The sequence below is a fragment of the Sapajus apella genome, unplaced genomic scaffold (assembly GCF_009761245.1).
Source record: "Sapajus apella isolate SASKATOON/1434 unplaced genomic scaffold, GSC_monkey_1.0 scaffold41, whole genome shotgun sequence".
Classification (NCBI taxonomy): Eukaryota; Metazoa; Chordata; class Mammalia; order Primates; family Cebidae; genus Sapajus; species Sapajus apella.
The window spans coordinates 5,141,795-5,161,736 of NW_022436981.1; the positions used below are offsets into that span (position 1 = coordinate 5,141,795).

At 39.7% G+C, this 19,942-nt stretch overlaps 1 protein-coding gene across 1 annotated transcript in view; it reads right to left on the minus strand.

The window, feature by feature from the left end:
* Positions 1-14,886, minus strand: part of ADGRF1 (adhesion G protein-coupled receptor F1) — a 45,805-nt gene extending 30,919 nt beyond the window's left edge. The window contains exons 1-4 of the mRNA XM_032299624.1: positions 14,674-14,886; positions 2,502-2,576; positions 1,407-1,518; positions 106-163 (exon numbers count right to left, since the gene is read on the minus strand). Of these exons, the coding sequence (XP_032155515.1) occupies positions 106-163; positions 1,407-1,518; positions 2,502-2,530 (199 nt within the window). The 5' untranslated portion in view covers positions 2,531-2,576; positions 14,674-14,886. The remainder of the gene's footprint in view (positions 1-105; positions 164-1,406; positions 1,519-2,501; positions 2,577-14,673) is intronic.
* Between the last annotated feature and the right edge of the window lie 5,056 nt (positions 14,887-19,942).

Consider the following 19,942-nt stretch of genomic DNA (forward strand, 5'->3'; position numbering starts at 1 on the left):
TAATGTGCCTAAGATCATATAACCAGTCAGAGGCACCGCTGGGATTAGAACCCTGGTCCCTTGACACCAAAGTCCACTGCACCATGCTGTCTAACAGAGCCTCACCTAGATGGTTTTTCTGATTCACAAGGAGTTCTCTTTTTGATTTGATGCCATCATTTCTCTGTTCAAAAGAAAAAAAAATTAATTATGGTGAGGCTTTGAAGAGTTGTGCTTCATAAGACATTGCTGAGTTTCCCAAAATAATTAAAATCATGAATCTAAAATCCAAGCCAGGGATGGTAGAAAGGTAGCCGGGGAGGCCTTGCTGTAGCAACTTTTGAGCAAACACCTGAAGGGTAAGAATGTGCCTGGCAGGTGCAGGGAGATTGAGGACACCAGAGCCCCTGAGAGAGGAGAGTAATAGAAGAGTCACAGGAGGTGAGGGCAGAGGATTTCTGGGCAGGCAGGTTGTGCAGACCTTTACAGGCCATGGAAAGGGTTTTACCTCTTCCTTGAGTGAGATGAGAAACTGCTGGAAAACTTTGAATGGGAAAAGACATGCTGTAACTTACTCTGTAGTAGGCTCAGTCCAGAAGCCCTGCTGAAAGCAGACAAGCACAGAAGCAATGAGTGCATTTCAGAGGTTGAAATAATGCAGGCAAGAGACGATGAAGGTGTGAATCAACGTAGCAGCCACAGAAGTAGTGAGACGTTTTTGAATTCTGGATATGTTTTAAAGGTAAAACTTGAAAAGTAATGCCATGGTTTAGATATGGAATGTGAGAAGAGTCAAGCATGATTCTTAAGGTTTTTTGTTTTTGTTTTTGTTGTTTTGCCTAAGTAGCTGGAAAGATGGTGATACCACTTACTGAGATAGGCAAGAAGGAGTGGGTTTGATTTTGGATAAATGAAGTTCAGAGGCCTGTTGGGTGCCTGGCTGGAAATAACATATAGGTAATGGATATGTGAGTGTGGAGTACAGGGGAGAGGTCTGAGATGGAACTATACAGCTGGGAGTCATTGGCATGTAGAGAATACTAAAACCATGGTCCTAGATGAACGCATCAAGAAAGCAAGTGTAGACAGGGAAAAGAGTGTCTAAGGATTGCTAATGCCCATCATGTGATTTCTCTACTTCCAAGAAGCCATAGTAGAGAATGTGTTGAATTGGAAAAGGTCTCTAAGATAGTTGAATCAAAGATCCTCCTTTTGCAGTTTGATCATCTAAGCTCCAAAGAGATGAAATGACTTACTTATCCAAGGCCACACAGTGAATGTTGGCAACATTGAAACGAGAACTCAGGACTTCTGATCTCAAGTCCATTAAATTATGCAATTGCAGTCCCCTAGAGAGTGAGGGATTCTAAAAGTGCCAGAATGAGACAGATAGCTGAGAAGAGATATGAGACATAGCACCAACTCACCCCCAGGAAGCCACCGTGGCCATCAGTGAAGGTGAAGAAAGACATGAGCCACAGCACGCCACCTCTCATTTTCCCCGGACTGAACAGCAGCAGTTGAGTGCATAGTCTGTGACTAAATGAGCAGGGTACCAGGTAAGGTAGAGGCACAAAAACAAGAAATTCAAGCCAAAATGTAAAAACGCACACAGTGGTAGGGCCTCACTGAGCTGATCCGAACCCTCCTGGGTGTTGATGATGTCTCCACTTCATGGAACCTGTGACGTCATGACTTCCGCTCCCATTGCAGATGTAGTAAATTTCCATCTTTACAAACTTACTAGAAAAGTGCTCTAGAGCTCTCTTCCGGGTGATAATATCTGACTAAACCGAGGCTTTTTAAAATCCTTCTCTTGCTTAACATTGCAACTAGGTGCATTTAATACCAGTCTTTTATATTTCACTGAGGTTCCCTTTTCATTTCAGGAAAGAAAAACATTACAATAATCAAAGACTCTTGAAACAATTAACACCAGGATATAATTTGAATGTTTAAGCATAAAAATAATAATGAATCAATCCAGCAAATTTCCTTTTTTTATAGTAGATATAATTAGCAAAATGTTGTCCTCAAGTTTATGGTTATCTCAAATAATTTAGACAAAACTCAGTACATAGACCTGGTCACAAGACTAATCACTTATACCCAGGTTATTTTGCATCAAAAATCACAAAATGTTAGAATTGTTCTGTCTAATACAGTAGCCACTAGCCATGTGTGGCTATCTAAGTTTTAATTTTAGTTAGAATTAAATTAAATTTAAAAATTAGCTGCTGAGTCTCATTGATCACATTTCCAGTGTTCAGGAGCCACATGTGGCTAGTGGCTACCATATTGGGTAGCTCAACACAGAACACTCACATCATTGCTAAGTTTTACTGCACAGCATTGATAGAACTTAAAGGAATGCTTCCTTCTGACCTCTCAATGTTTCTTTTATATCTCATGGGAAAAGATGAAAAAGTTTGATACTCGAACTCAAAAGTCCTCCGTTGGAATAAGTGTCCTTGCTTAGCAATCCAGAGTACGCAGAGTTGGGCTCTCCATCCAGCCCTTACCTTGCTTCCTGGGTGTGCTTAAACTTCATACAAATGCTGCCATCTCTCCACTGCTGCCCCACACTGCCCTCTGATCTAAAAGCAGAGAAAGGCCATTAGAGACAGGGAAGAACTACCATAGAGGTGGCCTATGTTTCAGCAGAGACCTTTTCTAGGGCAGCATGAAAAACAGGCAATGTGACATGTTACAGCTTCTGAATTAACCTTCTCCTCTTGGATGAATGGTCCTCTTATGCCCCACCTTCCTATTTGCCAAAGATTCCTTGTAAATCTACTGCTTTAAACTTCTTTGGCAGCAGCTTGGGCTCCAGGTTATTCTTTAGGGTATTGTTTCCCACAGCTTATCTGCTCTGAGTTGTATTCCTTCCTGCCTGAGATTTCTGCTTTCTAAAAGTGATGAATATTTGTCTCTAGAGCAACATTTTCCAAACTTTTTTGACAAGATCCCATAGAAAGAAAGATATGTTATAACATGAATAATATATGCCATATATGTGTCTGTGTGTGTGTACCTTGGATATTTTCTACTTGTTTCTATTTTATATATTTTACTTTTATTAGTAAATTGTTATATTTTATTAAACTGATTTTGCAATACCCTTATGAAGTACAATCTTTTTTTTTTTTTTTTTTTGAGATGGAGTCTCACTCTGTTGCCCAGGCTGGAGTGCAGTGACACAATCTCAGCTCACTGCAAACTCCACTTTCCAGATTCAAGCGATTCTCCTGTCTCAGCCTCCTGAGTAGCTGGGATTACAGGTGCCTATCATAACACCTGGCTAATTTTTGTATTTTTAGTTGAAATAGGATTTAGTCATATTGGTCAGGCTGGTCTCGAAGTTTTTACCTAAAATGGTCCACCTGCCTCGGCCTCTCAAAGTGCTGGGATTACAGGCATGAGCCACTCACTGTGCCCAGCCACTTCTTCTTCACTTCCAGGGAAGACTTTTTAAATTTGAATTCCCGGGAACTATTTAGGCCACAGTTTATACTGCTGGAGCTTTCAAATGTGAGACAGTCTTGGTGCCTGTGGTGTGATCCATTCTCACTCTTTGTACCAGAGCCTGGCCCAAAATGGGAGACCTGGCCCACATACAGCTCTCTTGCTCACTCGCTCACTGTTTCTTTCACCCCCTCTGTCACTTCGAAAAATCTTTCTTGTATGTGTAGTCCTGGCCTGGGACTGTAAAGCCAGCTTGAGAAGGCCTGAGGATAGCTCTGGGTATTGTGGGAAAGCCCTCTCTCATAGACCTCACCTCTTTATTCCCTCCTCTCCCACCCTAGAAGTATATTCTGGCATCCTTGGACTTGCTACAAATGGTAAACTCTAACTTACAGTCAGAGTTTCAGACCAATGAGGAAAGGAAGGAAGAGAAGGAAAGATGGAAACATCTAGGAGCTCATTAGAAAATGTGGTTGTCCTCATCTCACCCTAAACCTAACTAAATCTTGGACAGGTCAGGCCAAGCTACATATTTTATTATTACAATAATAATTATTATTATTGAGACAGGTTCTTGCTCTGTCACCCAGGCTGGAAGTGCAGTGGTGTAATCATGGCTCACTGCAGCCTTGACCTCCTAGGCACAAGTGATCCCTGAACCTCAGCATCCCAAGTAGGTGAGACTATAGGTACACACAACCATGCCTGCCAATTCTTTTAAATTTTTTGTAGAGACAAGGTTTCACTATATTGCCCAAGCTGGTCTTAAACTCCTGGGCTTAAGCAGTTCTCCCACATCAGCTTCCAAAGTGGGATTACAGGCATAAATCACCATGCCAGTCCAGCCCATATGTATTATTAAAGTAAACAAGTAATGCTCACATCCAGGCAGGTTTGAGAGCTGTTATTCTAGACTGTTTTAAGAATAGGAAAAAATTTTCTCCAGGGGGAATAGGCTGAGTGAGAGGTTGTGGCACCTGTGGCTTCCACTCTGCCCCCTCCTCCTTAAAAAAATTAAAAATTAAAAATTTCGCCACCTAGCCTAGTCCTGTAATGGGAGTTCTACTCTGGGATTTGAAACCAAAGCTCAAACAAATAAAAATTATGTTCTTTGCTTCCTTGGTGCGTATAGCTACCTCTGGGATACCGTTGAAAGATTTAGGAAGTAAAAATACAAGATACCCCCAAACTTCTGAATTTCAAATAAACAATGGATTTTTTCTAGTTATGTATGCCCTGTGCAATATTTGCAACATTACTTGTTGTCTAAAATTATTTGTCTCTTATCTGAAATTCAAATGTAACTGGACATCCTATATTTGACAACTAGTCAAAGGTAGGAAAATATGAAATCTCAAGGCACATGGGTGAAAATGGGCTCTGTAGCTGCACTAGGCAGAGTCCGTTCCCAGCTTTGACATTAGTCAGCTGGGTGCCCTTTGGAATTGTCTTAGGTTTTCTATACTTTGGTTTACTCATCAAGAATATGGGCAAAATAGTATTTAATTTGCTGGCTCTTAAGAGAATTAAAGGAGCAATTTGCAAGTAAAGTACCTGGAGTAGTGCCTAGTATTTCAATCTTACTGTCATTTTTTATAGTTACTTGCTGGATTGTGTCAGAATCTGACTTTAATTCTGAGTCAAATTCACTTAACAGAAAAGAAAAAGTGCAGTTGGGTTAACTGACGGCCACCGCTCTGGAAATGGAGGGATCCTAGCTTCAAAGCAATAAAAGTACATTTTACAGTAATTGAATTATCTGACTCAAAGAAGCGTCCACAGCAGCAAGGATATCAGGAATTGCTTTGCATGTGTGTGCGGGGTCATCATAAATCCCACTGAACTTCGCCTTTAGTAAACATAAACCCCGTGGTATTTTCATTGCTTCCCTTCCAAGCTGGAATGGTCCTGATTATTTAGAAATTCTCAGAATCCTTGTGTCCTTGCCACAGATGAGGAGCCGTCGTTGTCATTAAAGCACGACGTGTTTCCATCACACCTTGCACTGTGGCTGCTGGGGCCAGCAATGGCTGACCTTCAGCTGTGTGGGCACCAGCTTCTGTGGGAAGGCTCAGCTATGGTGGGACCCTCCCTCTGCACTTCCTTGAATTCATTCAGTGAATTCATTCCCTGTCCTTCAGTGAATTCATTCCCTGTCCTTCAGTTTACAGGGAACAATCATTAGAACTTGCTATTATGCCTCTGGAAAGGGCTGGCTGTCGTCTCCCTATTCTTTCAGTTATATACTGACAGACTCCAAATATCATTTATTTATGCCAACAGCTGTCTCCTTATCAACAGCGGGCTTACTTGAAACTGCTCACACCTACACTTTCCAGCATTCTTGGCAACAATCTAATCTTAGGCACAGTTGAACTCTGCACTGTTTCTCTGGCATCAATATTTATGGGATTATGTTTCTTTCTCTATAAATAGAATTCTCAGTAGAATTGTCTCTTTCCTGTCCATCTTGGCCTCACATGGGCACATGTGTACACAGACGTTGATGAAAAGAGCAGGTCTCCACATAGGATCTAAAAGAAATCATGACTCAAAAACAATTAGGCAGATGACCTGTAAAACCTTGGTTTTATTTTACCTCTCATTTTAAGTTTTTGATAACATTTTCATTGGCATCTTTGCCTAGAAACTGTTGGGCCACTTGCCTTTGAGAAAAGCTCCTTTGTATTTCTGTAAGTGGGCTGAGAGAGAGGAGAAGACAGCTGAGAAAATTGGTGGGAGGACAGAAAAGACAGCCACTTCTATCTTGGGAAAAATATTTGGAGGTTTGGTAAGTTATATGAGCGAGACAAACTTCCTGTGGAAAGACAGTAATTAAAGTCATTTAAAATCTCAGGGAAAGTCTATATACATGTGTGCACAGTAAAATTTTAAACACATATTTTATATTTTAACATGTTTTAGCACATTAGTGTTTATAAAAACAGCAGGAAGAGATCTGGATGAATTACACCCTAACCTCAGGTTTGTACGTCTTCTGTGAGGATTTGTGAAAGTTAAAGCTCTGTGGACTAGGTCTCCTCCTTTATACAGTAAGGGGAAAAATAAGGTGAGCTCAGATCTATTCACGTTCAGGTTTTATTATTACATGCCCATTCCCCACCTTCTATTTGTAGATTCCTTATTTAATTGTTCTTTTATCAATGTCTGGCAGTCGCCAAACCTAAGCCTGCAAAGATTACTGATTTCTACTTATCTTTATTCTTGTTTTCTCCTCAAATTTGTTACTACATTTTTGAACATCTTTCGAGATGAGCTAAAAACCTATTAAGAATTTAGTTCTTGGGTTCAGAACAGAGGTATAATTTTTAAGAATTCTGGAATTATAAGTCTGGAAGGGACAAAAGTAATTACTTGGCTCAGTCACTCCTCCCACAGGACACTTTACCAATCGGCTAAATTTGCATTTGTTCAACTACTGTATATTGACAGCCTCCAATTTCCCAGGCATTGTGCCATGAGCTGGCAATTAACAATATAGTCACGCAGGGATAGAATGCATGGTAACTCCATGACTCAAGAGAAACTCCAAAAGCCACAATCCAGACCCACTATTGCAAACTTCTGGGTTACCAAGAATCTCTGTTCCAGGATCCCTATTTTAACTCTCCTGTTTCATTGATTGGATGTGCCTTCAGAGTCCAGTTTGTGACCTTACCTTTGAATCTGATCCTTTTCCATCCCAGAATTAAGATATGTGCCTGTAAGTTTGTGTTCCCTTTCCCACTCATCAAAACTTCGCTGAGCTCAAGAGTATTTCTCCTGCTGCTGGTACCTTCAGCTTAGCACAGTTCTCTGCTCTTTCCTAACAAGGATTCTGTTTTTTTCTATTTAGTCTTCACTTTGCATCTGAGAAGAGCTTCACTCAGGATGATTTGTTTTTTTTTTTTTTTTTTTGAGACGGAGTTTCGCTCGTTACCCAGGCTGGAGTGCAATGGGGTGATCTCGGCTCACCGCAACCTCCGCCTCCTGGGTTCAGGCAATTCTCCTGCCTCAGCCTCCTGAGTAGCTGGGACTACAGGCACGCGCCACCATGCCCAGCTAATTTTTTGTAGTTTTAGTAGAGACGGGGTTTCACCATGTTGACCAGGATGGTCTCGATCTCTTGACCTCGTGATCCACCCGCCTCGGCCTCCCAAAGTGCTGGGATTACAGGCTTGAGCCACCGCGCCCGGCCGATTTGTTGTTTTTAACTCATTGCTCAATATGCCTCTGGCATCCTAGTAGGATTCATTTCCCATAGAAGACTAGTCCAGCTCATTTCCACTGTAAAAGGCTTAGCTGCAAGCCTCACGGGTTGGCTCTATTCCAATCCCTTGTAACTGAAGCTGCTCACCAGCTGTTTGTGGTTTGGTATAGCAGGAGTGACTATGGAGCCCTTAAAAGATGATTAATGGCATTTTGTGAAAGGTGCCAAGCTCTTTCTTCTAGCCAAGACATCAGCTTAATAACAGGACCCAGTCTTCCTGGAATTCCTAGGTTGGGCTTACTTCTCATCTCCTCTACTCGACTTCACTTAATGTAGGTAAAGTCCAGATAATTTGAGCTTCTTGAATTGTTTGTTTGCTTTTAAAAATAAAAAAGTACCTGAACAGAACTCCAGAGAGGTGATAGTTACCTAATAAAAAGAAATAAAGTAATTCCTTCTAATTTACGAAATGCTTTTAGTATGTTTTGATTTGATTATTTTGGCAATCGTATAAGTTAAGTGGAATTTATTTCCATTTCACACTTGCAGAAGATTAAAAAGGTAACATTTAAATTCTAAATAAAAAGAATTTGTTAACTATTTCCCTAAATTTCTAATCAAGTATTTCCCTTAGACCATGGGCCAGTTAGTTTTTATTGCTTGGGGCATGATTTTAATAAAATCATGATTGTTAATTTGATCTCCACCTGAGTTCCTTACGGACAACTCTCTTTTTTTCAGAAAAAAGAAGAACATACATTTCAAAGCTATCTTCCTGTTCCTGTGTTAATTTGGATGTTCTCACTTATAAGTGGCAGCTAAACACTGGGTACACGTGGACATAAAGATGGAAACAATCGAATCTAGAGCAGAGAGAGAGGGAGAAGCGAAAGGGCTGAAAAGCTACCTATTGGTCCTAGTGCAATGGCTCATACTTATAATCCCAGCATTTTGGGAGGCTGAAGCAGGTGGATTGCTTGGGCTCAGGAGTTTGAGACCAGCCTGAGCAACATGGTGAAACTCGTCTCTACTAAAAATACAAAGCTTAGTTGGGCATGGTGGTACGTGCCTGTGATCCCAACTACTTGGGAGGCTGAGGGGGGAGGATCAGTTGAGTCCTAGAAGTGGAGGTTGCAGTGAGCCCTGATCATGCCACTGCATTCCAGCTGGGGCGACAGAGTGAGACCCTGTCTCAAAAACAAAACAAAACAAACAAACAAACAAAAAACAGTTATCTACTGGGTACTATGCTCACTACCTGGTGACAGGATCATGTGTACCCCAAACCTCAGCATTACACAATATACCCATATAACAAAACTGCACATGTACCCCTGACTCTAAAATAAAAGTTGAAATTATAAAAGAAAAACAAAAGCCATCTTCCTGACAAATTTGATTGTCCTCAGTGTCTAAGGAGAGGCAGGTGTCTAAAGACGGAAACACAAATGATCAGACCTGCTGGAAAACCCCTGCAGAACAAGCAGGGGTCAGATTAAAGGTGTTAGAAACTCTTCTTGGGTGATTTATTTTAAATAAAACACATTTCTCTGACTTTTCATTCAGTGCTTACACTGATAAATTTTCATTGTTTCAAACCTACCAAAACCCACTAACTCTTTGTTTCTCTTTACATATGAATAGTATTTTCATCATAATTTTCAAAAATAGTAAAAGTAAGTTTTTAAATCATATTCCCCAAATGAATCTTCTAGAAATAGAACCATTTGACTGACATTTCACCTATCCTGAAAATATCACATCAAGTCATCCTCAGAAGCCATCAAGATTTCACACCATACAGAATGAAAACCAAACTCAAGGTCATGGCATTTTTGAACTCCCACAATTTGCCCCCAAGCTTCCCTTCTATTAAGCTTCCTTTCACACATCTGAATTCCAGGCAAGCCAGGATTTAACTTTTAACTTTTTCTAAGTTAAAAGGAAAGTGCTGCTTCGAAAGGTTTTTATAGATATGGCAAATTACCCTCCAAACTTGTATCCATTTACACTCACTGGTAAGGTGCAGAAATACCTGTTTCATCACTCTGTCCACAATATCTTTCTAATATTGCCAAACACGCAAAATTTTTACCTTATTGTTTTAATTTTCCTGAGTTTAAGTGTCAGTAATTTAAGCATTTTTCGGAGATTTACTGACCATTTGTATTTTTTTCCAGCCTGACTATTTAAGTCATTTTCCTAAGTTTTTCTGTTGGAATGTTCATCTTTTTCTTAAGAATTGTGTTTTAGAGGCCGAGGTGGGTGGATCATGAGGTCAAGAGATGGAGACCATCTGGGCCCAACATGGTGAAATCCCGTCTCTACTGAAACTACAAAAACTAGCTGGGCGTGGTAGCATGCACCTGTAGTCTCAGCTCTTGGGAGGCTGAGGCAGGAGAATTGCTTGAACCTGGGAGATGGAGGTTGCAGTGAGCTGAGATTGCGCCACTGCACTCCAGCCTGGCGACAGAGCAAGACTCCATCTCAGAAAAAAAAAAAAATTGTGTTTTAGGAGCTTTTTTGTCTTTGTCATTCCTGTTATAGATATTTGCTCATGGTTTGTAGTTCATCTTTTAACCTTTTGCATTATTTTCTTGTGTACAAAAGATTAAAATGTTCATAAAATCACATCTGTCAATCTTTTCCATAGTGGATTTTACTTACTCAGTTTTTACTTTTAGTTTTATTTAGAGACAGGGTCTTGCTCTGCTGCCCAGACTGGAGTGCAGTGCTGTGATCATAGCTCACTGCAGCGCTATTCTGGGCTCAAATGATCCTCTCATCTCAGCCACCAGAGTGGCTGGGACTATAGGCACACACCACCACACCCAGCTAATGATTTTTTTACTTTATTTTTTGCAGAGACAAGGTCTCGATATGTTCCTCACACTGGTCTTGAGCTCCTAGGCTCAAGTGATGCTTCTTCCTCAGCCTCTCAGAGTGCTGAGATTTCAGGTATGAGCCACCACACCCAGCCCTATTATGAATTTTGAACTTGGGGTTATGTGAAGAATGTATGTTTTTGTTTGTTTTTCTTTTATTTCTTTTTTTTTTTTTTTTTTGAAAGTCTCATTCTGTCACCCAGGCTGGAGTGAAATGGCTGGATCTCAGCTCACTGCAACCTCCACCTCCCAAGTTCAAGCGATTTTCCTGCCTCAGCCTCCCAAGTAGCTGGGATTACAGGCGCCCGCCATCATGCCCAGCTAATTTTTGTATTTTTAATAGAGATGGGGTGTCACCATGTTAGCCGGGTTGGCCTCAAACTCCTGACCTCAGTGATCAGCCCGTCTCAGCCTCCCAAATTTCTGGGATTACAGGTGTGAGCCACCGCGCCTGGCCGAAGGATGTGTTTTCTGTAAAAAGATTACAAAACATTCTTCTACATTTTCTTCTAACACTTCTTTAGTTGTTTCAATTATTTTTAATACACTTACATCTTCAACCTTTCTTAAGTTAATTTCGGTTTGGAGATGAAATAAGTAAATCTTCAATCTTTCTGGAGCTTATTTAGGTTTTCAGATTTCCTTTCATTTCCTCCAAATAAAAAGTTCATTTTGCCAACAGTATTTCCCAACTACCACTTTTTATCTAGACCACTTTGATAATTCTTTATCAATTTTATCTATTTATTTTAAATTTTATTTTTAATTGACAAATAATAATTGCACACCTTTATAGGGGACCTAGTGATATTTTGATATATAATATACAGTGATCAGATAAGGGTAATTAGCATATCCATCATCTTAAATGTTTATCATTTCTTTGTGTTGGGAACATTCAGTATTCTCCTTCTAGCTATTTGAAACTACATATTACTATTAACGATAATCATTCTGCAGTGGTATAGAACACTAGAATCTGTTCCCTCTATCTAGCTATAAGCTTGTTTAATGAGGTCCACCTTTTCCTATAAAATTCTGACCTAAATATATTTTTAAAATTCTACTGCTATCTTCATCTTTTACCAATTGCCTGCTTAATTGATACCTCGGTCAACAACATAAAAGAGTGTGATATGCCTAAGAAATATATCATTGTCTTATCAGAAATAATTAGCTTGATTCTCTAAGAGATTAAGTGTGGGAAAATTTCCAAGTAGAGTCAGGCTGCATGTATTACAAACAGTGTAAAAGGTTTTCATGGAAAATATAATCTGCTTAACACAAACTCTCTTTACCCAAAGCTTTGCAGGTGTGAATCTGTTCTATTATGACAGGCTGTCCTAACATCACAAATGTATAATAATCATCGCTTATCCCAAAACAATTAAGAAACTTACCAGGTTTTAAAGTTTTGTCTTATGAGAAAGGAGCAAAGAATAAGGAAATTTTCTTGAAAACTTTAGTCTTCAGATTTGTGAACCTCTGGAGATTAAAAACTGACATTTGCACTGAGACCAAGAGGACACCATGAGGATTTGATAAAACTCATCAGTAAAATTTAACTATAGTTTGCAGTTTTAGGACTGCATACCTCATTGTTGTTAAACTCTTTGCATTTCATTTATTTAACTGACTACGCATAGGAAATTATTATAATTCTATGAAATGCTAGGGCATTTTCCACTTCTATTATTAATTCCTATGGATTTTCATTCTAAACATGCAAGAGTCCAGTTTTCATCAGCCACTGACCAAGAGCCTCTATGAGATTATCTGTGGCTTACTAGAGAGGGGATGTAATGACAAGGCTTCCCCTTCTTAGTGGTTTTGTGTACTATGGTGCGAATTTACCAAGGCTTGAACCCAGCTGTGAATGGAAGAGGGTATGTTTCAGATCACGATGCTATAGAACTTTAGTACTATTCCTCCAAGATTCTAAATTGTTTTCACATCTATTAAAACCATGTATCTCTGGGCACCGTGACTCATGCCTCTATAATCCCAGCACTTTGGGAGGCCAAGGTGGGCGGATCATTTGAGGTCAGTAGTTTTAGACGAGCCTGGCCAACATGGTGAAACTCCATTTCTACTAAAAATACAAAAATTAGCTGGGCTTGGTGGCAGGTACCTGTAATCCCAGCTACTCAGGAGGCTGAGACAGGAGAATTGCTAGAACCTAGGAGGTGGAGGTTGAGGTGAGCAGGGATTATACCACTGCACTCCAGCCTGAGTGACAAAGTGAGACTCTGTCTCAAAAATAAATAAATAAATAAATAAAACCATGTATCTATCCAGTCAAGAACTCTGAAGGCCTTGAAATCTTGTGAGCACTGCTCTGTTAAGATAAACACAATCTAAGAAAATCCCAAGACATATGTATTTGGGAATAGCATTTCCCCTTCTCTATAGCTATGGGTGTTCCCTGCCAAAGAACATTAAAAAGAGAACCAGACAAAATATTTTGAAAGTCACAAATATAAACATTTAGATTGGGTAAGTTACACAATACACAGTTTTATAAGGATGGCCTTAAGCAAAATGGCGAATTCAGTGACACTTGTTCTGGGGATGCCACTCCCCCACTTTCTGAGTCATGCACCCTTGTGACACACACCCCTACCCCTGCTAATACCCTCAGAAACCCAGTACATCTTGCTTGCTCCAGTTTGTACTTACTCTCAGCCAAAGCACTAAAATCACTTGTTTATATCCTAATTTAAATGAATATGTTCATTTACTTTTTCTAGGAACATGTTTGTATTCCTTTAGTTGTGTAATGAAAGACATCAGAAGGCACTTTGTTGTGAAAGTATAGTGCTTTCCTTGCCCTCAGTTCAGCAACAGACAGACCCTGTCATAGGGACACTGTCCCTGTTTTTTAAGAAATTTCCTATCCTTTTGGAGAAGCAAAATATATGAGGCATCCAACAATAAATCACAGCAACTTGGGATTGTGCACCAAAGGTGAGTTTGCAAGTTGAGCTTGTCAGAATCCACAGGCATACACTCTTTCCGATCTTAATGCTATTGGCACCATTTTACAAATGAAATAGCCAAGACAAGACAACTAAATAATTTGCTCAATGTTTTACTACTTGTCAACAGTTGGATGAAGTATGATGGGGCCATTACTAGAAAATTGTTTTCAATTTTGGTTATTGTTGGATAATGAGTGATGTTTTCTTAATGAAAAAAGAACATAATAAAAGGTTTGTGTTAATATTCCAACATATTAAAGGATATACTTTTATTTATTTATTTTTATTCTCTCTCTGTTTTTAATCTCCAGCCCTTGAATGCTATTATCAAGCTGAGCTTAATGGATATCACCATGAAAAAGCCAAAGTCATCACTTCTCCATGCCTCTCCCACCTTGACCTTCTTTCTATGCCTTCTTCAGTATCTTTCCGCCACGTGTCTCTGGCATGGTACATGACATAGGCTATCAGGTTTATGTAAATGGATTTTTCATGAAAAAGAAGAAAAAAGGAAAATCATAAATTTTCAAGGCCCAGGCTAAGAAAACATAGTGTGTCATTTTATATTTATTTGGGGAAACAGCAGGAGAAATGGTTAAGAGAGTCAATTCTAGGGTTTTTTTCAAGTCCTGGGAAGGAGTTAAATTGAGGAGTACTCCCTGGGTATATACGGATTCAGGCAAAGCTTAAATGAATTCGCCCAAACATAAAAATAGGCTTAATTCTCTCAAGTATAGTTTTATTTTAAGAGATTCCTATGGTTAACATATTAAGGATTGGTGAAAACCATCCGACTGATATTTTAACAAGTATCTTTGGTGGGGCCCTTTTTATCCTAGTCAGTCTACCTCCCTGGCACATCAGAAGAATGGGGGTCCTGCATTATCACAGAGGGAAGAGTATGCTTTGATTCAGAAAACCTGGAGCTTGAGTCTCAGCCAACCACCTCATTATAGTTAGTAAGAGGGTTGAAATCCGTTGTTTCTGCTCATTGCTTTTTCAACTCTCTTCCCTTATTTAACCATCTTCAGGAAATGAGATATTAAAATCAGAAGTTTTTTTCAAGGAGAGAAAAAATAATCTCAGATTAACAGGTAGTATTGGTTACAGTAATACACATTCTTAGCAATCAAACTATGGTTATTGGGCTTACCTGGTGAGTCCTCTCTTCACACCACAACTCCAGGAGCCCTCCCTTCAGTATACTCGTGGCTCAATCACTTCTTACGATGTTTGGAAAGAAAGTATCAGTATCTGAGCCAAGCAGCTCACTGGCATGAACACAGGCTCACTGATCCATCAGCAGTTCCCGGCACGCATAACTGCCTGTGCAGGTAGACAAGCCCGGGACAACCCCCTTCAAGAAGGAAACAAAATACTTTCTGCTGGCTCCCCCTCCCCCCTTAAAGTCACTACCAGGTCTGGTAAGAGGAAGAAGCACAGAGCTCAAGACTTAATGATTCTCCCAGCAGATGTAGATGAGTGTCCGAAATCACAGAAGGGAAATGGGAGAGAAAAACTCTAGGGGAACATGGAACACTTTTGCCCTCGATTGGTTTAGTGCAAAATGTTACTCCATTAAGTCTTCCTGTCCAGCTTCTTAATACACTGGGTCATACCCTACAAAGCTGAAGGAATGTAGCCCTTCATGTGTAATTCCAATGAGGAGAGATAGGTAATTCCTGTGGGGTAGAATTAGGGGTAGATAGTCTTTTTTTCCTTTTCCAACGTTTTAATTTAAGGCTGAAGAATCAGCTAGCTGCTTTCTCAGTAAAACAATGTCACACTTCTTGGTGGGGTAGTACCTCAGGGGCTGTGGCAAAAGATAGCAACAGGTGGATGCTGGAGTGAATGCCTTTGGTATGTTCTTTGTCCTTAGAAAACCTAGAGTGAAACCTGATTAACTTCTTCAGTAAAGATTTGTTTTCTTTTCAAAGAGTCATCCAGTTTAAAAACTACGAAAGGTCAAGATTATTATGTGCTATATTTTTAGCCACATTGGATCATAAATTACTTTTGGTCCAGGTAATGAGATACTAACAACCATGTCTAAATTAGCACTTTGTCATTCTGTTATGGAATAATGAAGGGGATAATAATATGTTAATTCTCAAAAACCCCACGAAAAAGAAAGCAAAGGATATCTCTGAATTCAATCAATTTATTAATTTTGTTTTGTTTCCTTTAAGCACTCCACATTTTACAAATGATTTGAGCTGGCTTGCAATGCAAATGCAAAAAACAATATAGTATGAGAATAAAAATGTAAAAATCATTATAAAAAGGAAAACTATAAAACTAAAGAGTCAATTAAGGAAAGTAATGCAAATAATAATCCCTGAGATTATGGTTTCATAAATTTGAAACATCTCTAGGGACAGAACTTCCTAACAGTTAAATAAAAGGGGAAGCTAGTCAACTACATTGTTCTCACAATAAGAAAAGAGGAAGCATCTATTTTTTCGTGAAAGAGTAGGTAAATTCTAATAGAAACATATTTTTTAGAGTGAACAATATTCCCTTTCAGCAATTGAGCTTCTAATTGCATATTGAAGATCTTTAGTGCCATGCGGACCTAAACCCGGTATGACCCTCTTGTCTCCCACACCAGCTGGACCACTGATCCGTATCATACTCATCATGATGGGATCTGGGTCTAGCCCACTGAAAAAGTTATCAAGAGAATGGAGCTTACCCGACAAATCTCAACTGTCAGATAAGCTCAAGCTTCAGCCATTGCTCCTTTGTCCCCTATCAACCTGGGTGGAAAAAAACGATTCTCATATTTCAGTCAAGTTAATTCCATTCTCCTTCTGCTTGTTTTCTGCAGAGTTTTGCCTGTTTCACAGTCCACCAATTGTAACTGTAAACCAAATTTCCATTCCAAAAGGTCTAGGACTTCCAGAAATATGTACTCTTACCCAGCAGGTTCAATGTCTAAAGTTTTAAAATAAGAGATGCCATCTTTTCAGTTCAGTATCATCCCTTTCCTATTGTCTATATTAAATTGCAAGTATTTAAAGAAACTCACTGGCATCTTAGTAGAAATGTGTTTATAAAATGGAATTAATAATCTGCTAATCACTTGGGCAAGAATGTGGCCGTAGAATTGGGTGGAAGCAGCTAAAGATCAGACAAAATGACTAACTAGTGTGGAGTTTAAGTTGGTGAGGGCTTGAAGCTGAGATGGAAGTTTTGCCACCCACCTTCGGCTCATTACGTCATTGAAGCCCAATACCTTCCTAGGGGCCAAGATATGGCCCTGAGAACCAAAGGAAACCCTACAGTGTCTCATTAGACCAAAAACAATTTCGCAGACACTAGTAGGTAAGGCAACCAGTAGACTTCAATGATGCCATGAGTGTATTGATTTTGGAGAAAATCTGAATCCAAACAAATGAATGCATTTAATGGTCTTTTAATTCTGTGTTTAATAGAAGGAAGTCATAGTATGTCCAATAAGTTTCATAAATAAGGTGTGTTTTTGAAACTGATGACTCACCAGTAAGCAATTTACTCACCCCTTCTAATTTCCTCCTAAGAATCTGTTAGTGCGTGCAATGCTAAATTCCTCAATACTTCCGGGTAAGTTTGAGGAGCTCTCTGGTCCTTGCAAACGATACAGTGCAAAAGGAAGCAGCATGAGTTTAAGCACTGTGGCCCCATTCAGACATCTCGTTACCTTAAGTGCTCAGGTTAAAGCTAACCGTCTGAGTGCAGCGCTGTGGAGCTTTGTTTCCCCTCTAGTTTGATTGTAATGTTTCACAGGCATGAACAAGGTGTTCACTTGAGCATAGGAAGACGGGTAAACAAATGTATTTTGGTTCATCCGATCAACTTTACATTCCACAAATGCTGAAAGAAAACAAGAAGAAAGGCCTGGAGCTGAGGAAGAGCTTCGAGCCTTCCAACTTCATCTGTTTGTGTTGGTTTAGTGAGGAGTTCAATGGCTTGGTTTCCCAGCAAAAATCAGGGTCACACAAATGAAGAGCAACAAGCGTGAGTCCTGGGAGAAAGAAAAATGGCAAACAGAATCATGCTATTGGAACTAGTTATCTAAATTCAGATGTCAATAAACTTTCCCTGAGTGACTACTGGGTGTGAGACAATATCTAAATTAGACAGATCAGCAGGTGGACCAGGAAAGAACAGAAATTCAATTAGAGGAGAAGGACCCTGATGGCCATGTCCATCCATCAAAAGTGCTGGGCATTCTTTGAGCCTGGTCATAGAGAAGTTTTACCCCAGGGGCTGCAAACACAAATGGCAGACTTGAGTGATGTGGTGACACAAGGGTGTAAAAGGTCCTGGACTGTTTCAGGTGGCTTTATTTCATAGTTGCAAAATGTTTGAAAGCAATATATGTGTATATGTATATGTATATGTTGCAAGTATAATTTTTTAACTAAAAGGAGGAGTAAAAAAAGAGAAGAGTTGAGTATAAACTGTAAATATCAGCAAGAAAGTTTTTCTGACTACCATGATAAAAGTCTTATAAAAGCTGATACAGGCTCTTCACATTCGGAAATAGGGCCTAAAATAAAGAGAGGTGGGGTTTGAAATTATGAAGCTATTTAAGGACAAGCGTTGGACAATGTGACTTATGAGAAATTGCTTTTGTTGGTTGGGTAGGGTGTCATTGTGTTATAATTGAGACCTGGACAGCTAATTAGAGGAAGAAAAGAACTATCAAGCACTTAGTATCAACCAACATTTTGTGTTGTTTCCATTGAGACAGGGTCTCACTCTGTTGCCCAGGCTGGAGTGCCTATTTGTATTTTCCATTCTATTTGTATTTGCCATCTGTCTTTAGGAAGCAGTAGATGGCATGATCTCAGCTCACTGCAATCTCCACTTCCCAGGCTCAGGCAATTCTCCAGCTTCAGCCTCCCAAGTAGCTGGAGCCACAGGCGTGAGCCACCAATGCCCACCTAATTTTTGTATTTTTTGAGAGACAGGGTTTCACCATGTTGTTCAGGCTGGTCTTGAACTCCTAAGCTCAAAGCAATCTGCCTGCCTTAGCTTCCCAAAGTGCTAAGATTACAGGTGTAAGCCACATGCCTGGCTCAGCCAATGTCTTATTTTTTAATTATTTTTTTAATTTGTATGGTCACATAGTGGGTATATATTTTTATGGGGTACATGAGATATTTTGATATAGGCATACAGTGTGTGATCAGCACCTCAAACCTTTGAGGTTATGCAATATCATTTCTTCGTGTTATAAACATTCCAATTATACACTCTAAGGTATTTTAAAATGTTTGATAAATTGCTGTTGACTATGGTCACCCTGTTGTGCTGCCAAATACTAGATCATATTTCTTCTAACGATATTTTTGTACCCATTAACCATCCCCACTCCCCCACTGCCCACTATCCTTCCCAGCCTCTGGAAATCATTACTCTTTTCTCTATCTCTGTCAGTTTAATTGTTTTAATTTTTAGCTCCCACGAACAGTGAGAGCATGTGAAGTTTGTCTTTCTATATCTGGCACCTTTCACTAAATGTCCTCCAGTTCCATCCTCGTTGCAAACAACAGGATGTCATTCTTTTTTTGTGTGTGGTGGATCAGCCAACATTTACTGAGTATTTCCTACGTGCCAAGTACTGTTGTGATCAGTTTTCATGTGGTTTTACACTCCCTGCAACCCTATTTTATAGATAAGGGAGTCAAGGCATAGAGCTGTTAAGTGAACGGTGAGCCAGAAAATCCGCATGACCTGACTCCAAAGTCTGTTCTGTTACCCGATTCTCCACTGCTTCCTAAAGACAGATAAATACAAATAGACGTGTCCTACCCTTGCTAAATAACCAAAGAAAAAGCAAAGGCAAACACAGGTACTGATGAGACAGAACATTCTTATCATCTGAATCTTCCATAATCAATTAGAGAGCCACCAAAGTCCTGCAGAGTCCACACTTCATTTTACTCAAGAAGTAAGTTTCAAGTGTCACTAAATTCAAGGTCCTAGGTAAATTTGGCAGAGCCAGTCAAGACACTATCTGTGGCCTTTAATCAGTTCAGAATGTACAATATTTGGATGCCAGAGATAGCACCGAGAAGAGAAAGCTATAACCTATAAAATAAATGATAAGCTTTTTCCCCGTCACTCTGTGTTTAAAATGAGAATTATACAGTACCAAGAAGTTCACCTCTCCAAGCTCAAAAGACCCTCCTGAGGCCACAGGAAATGTACAGCTGCAGGCACGAGAACACATGCCCTGTAATCACAGGATGCACAGGAATTCTACAGGGTCAGGGAAGCCTCAATGGAGAATCTGCTACATATTACAAGAATCCTACTTTTTACCATGCAGGTTTTAGAGCTCCAGACCCCTTACAGTAAGTTGCATTTCTCCACCAGCCTAAAGCAGCAGAGAAAAATAATGTAAGCAAGGCTTCTGGAAAACACTTATG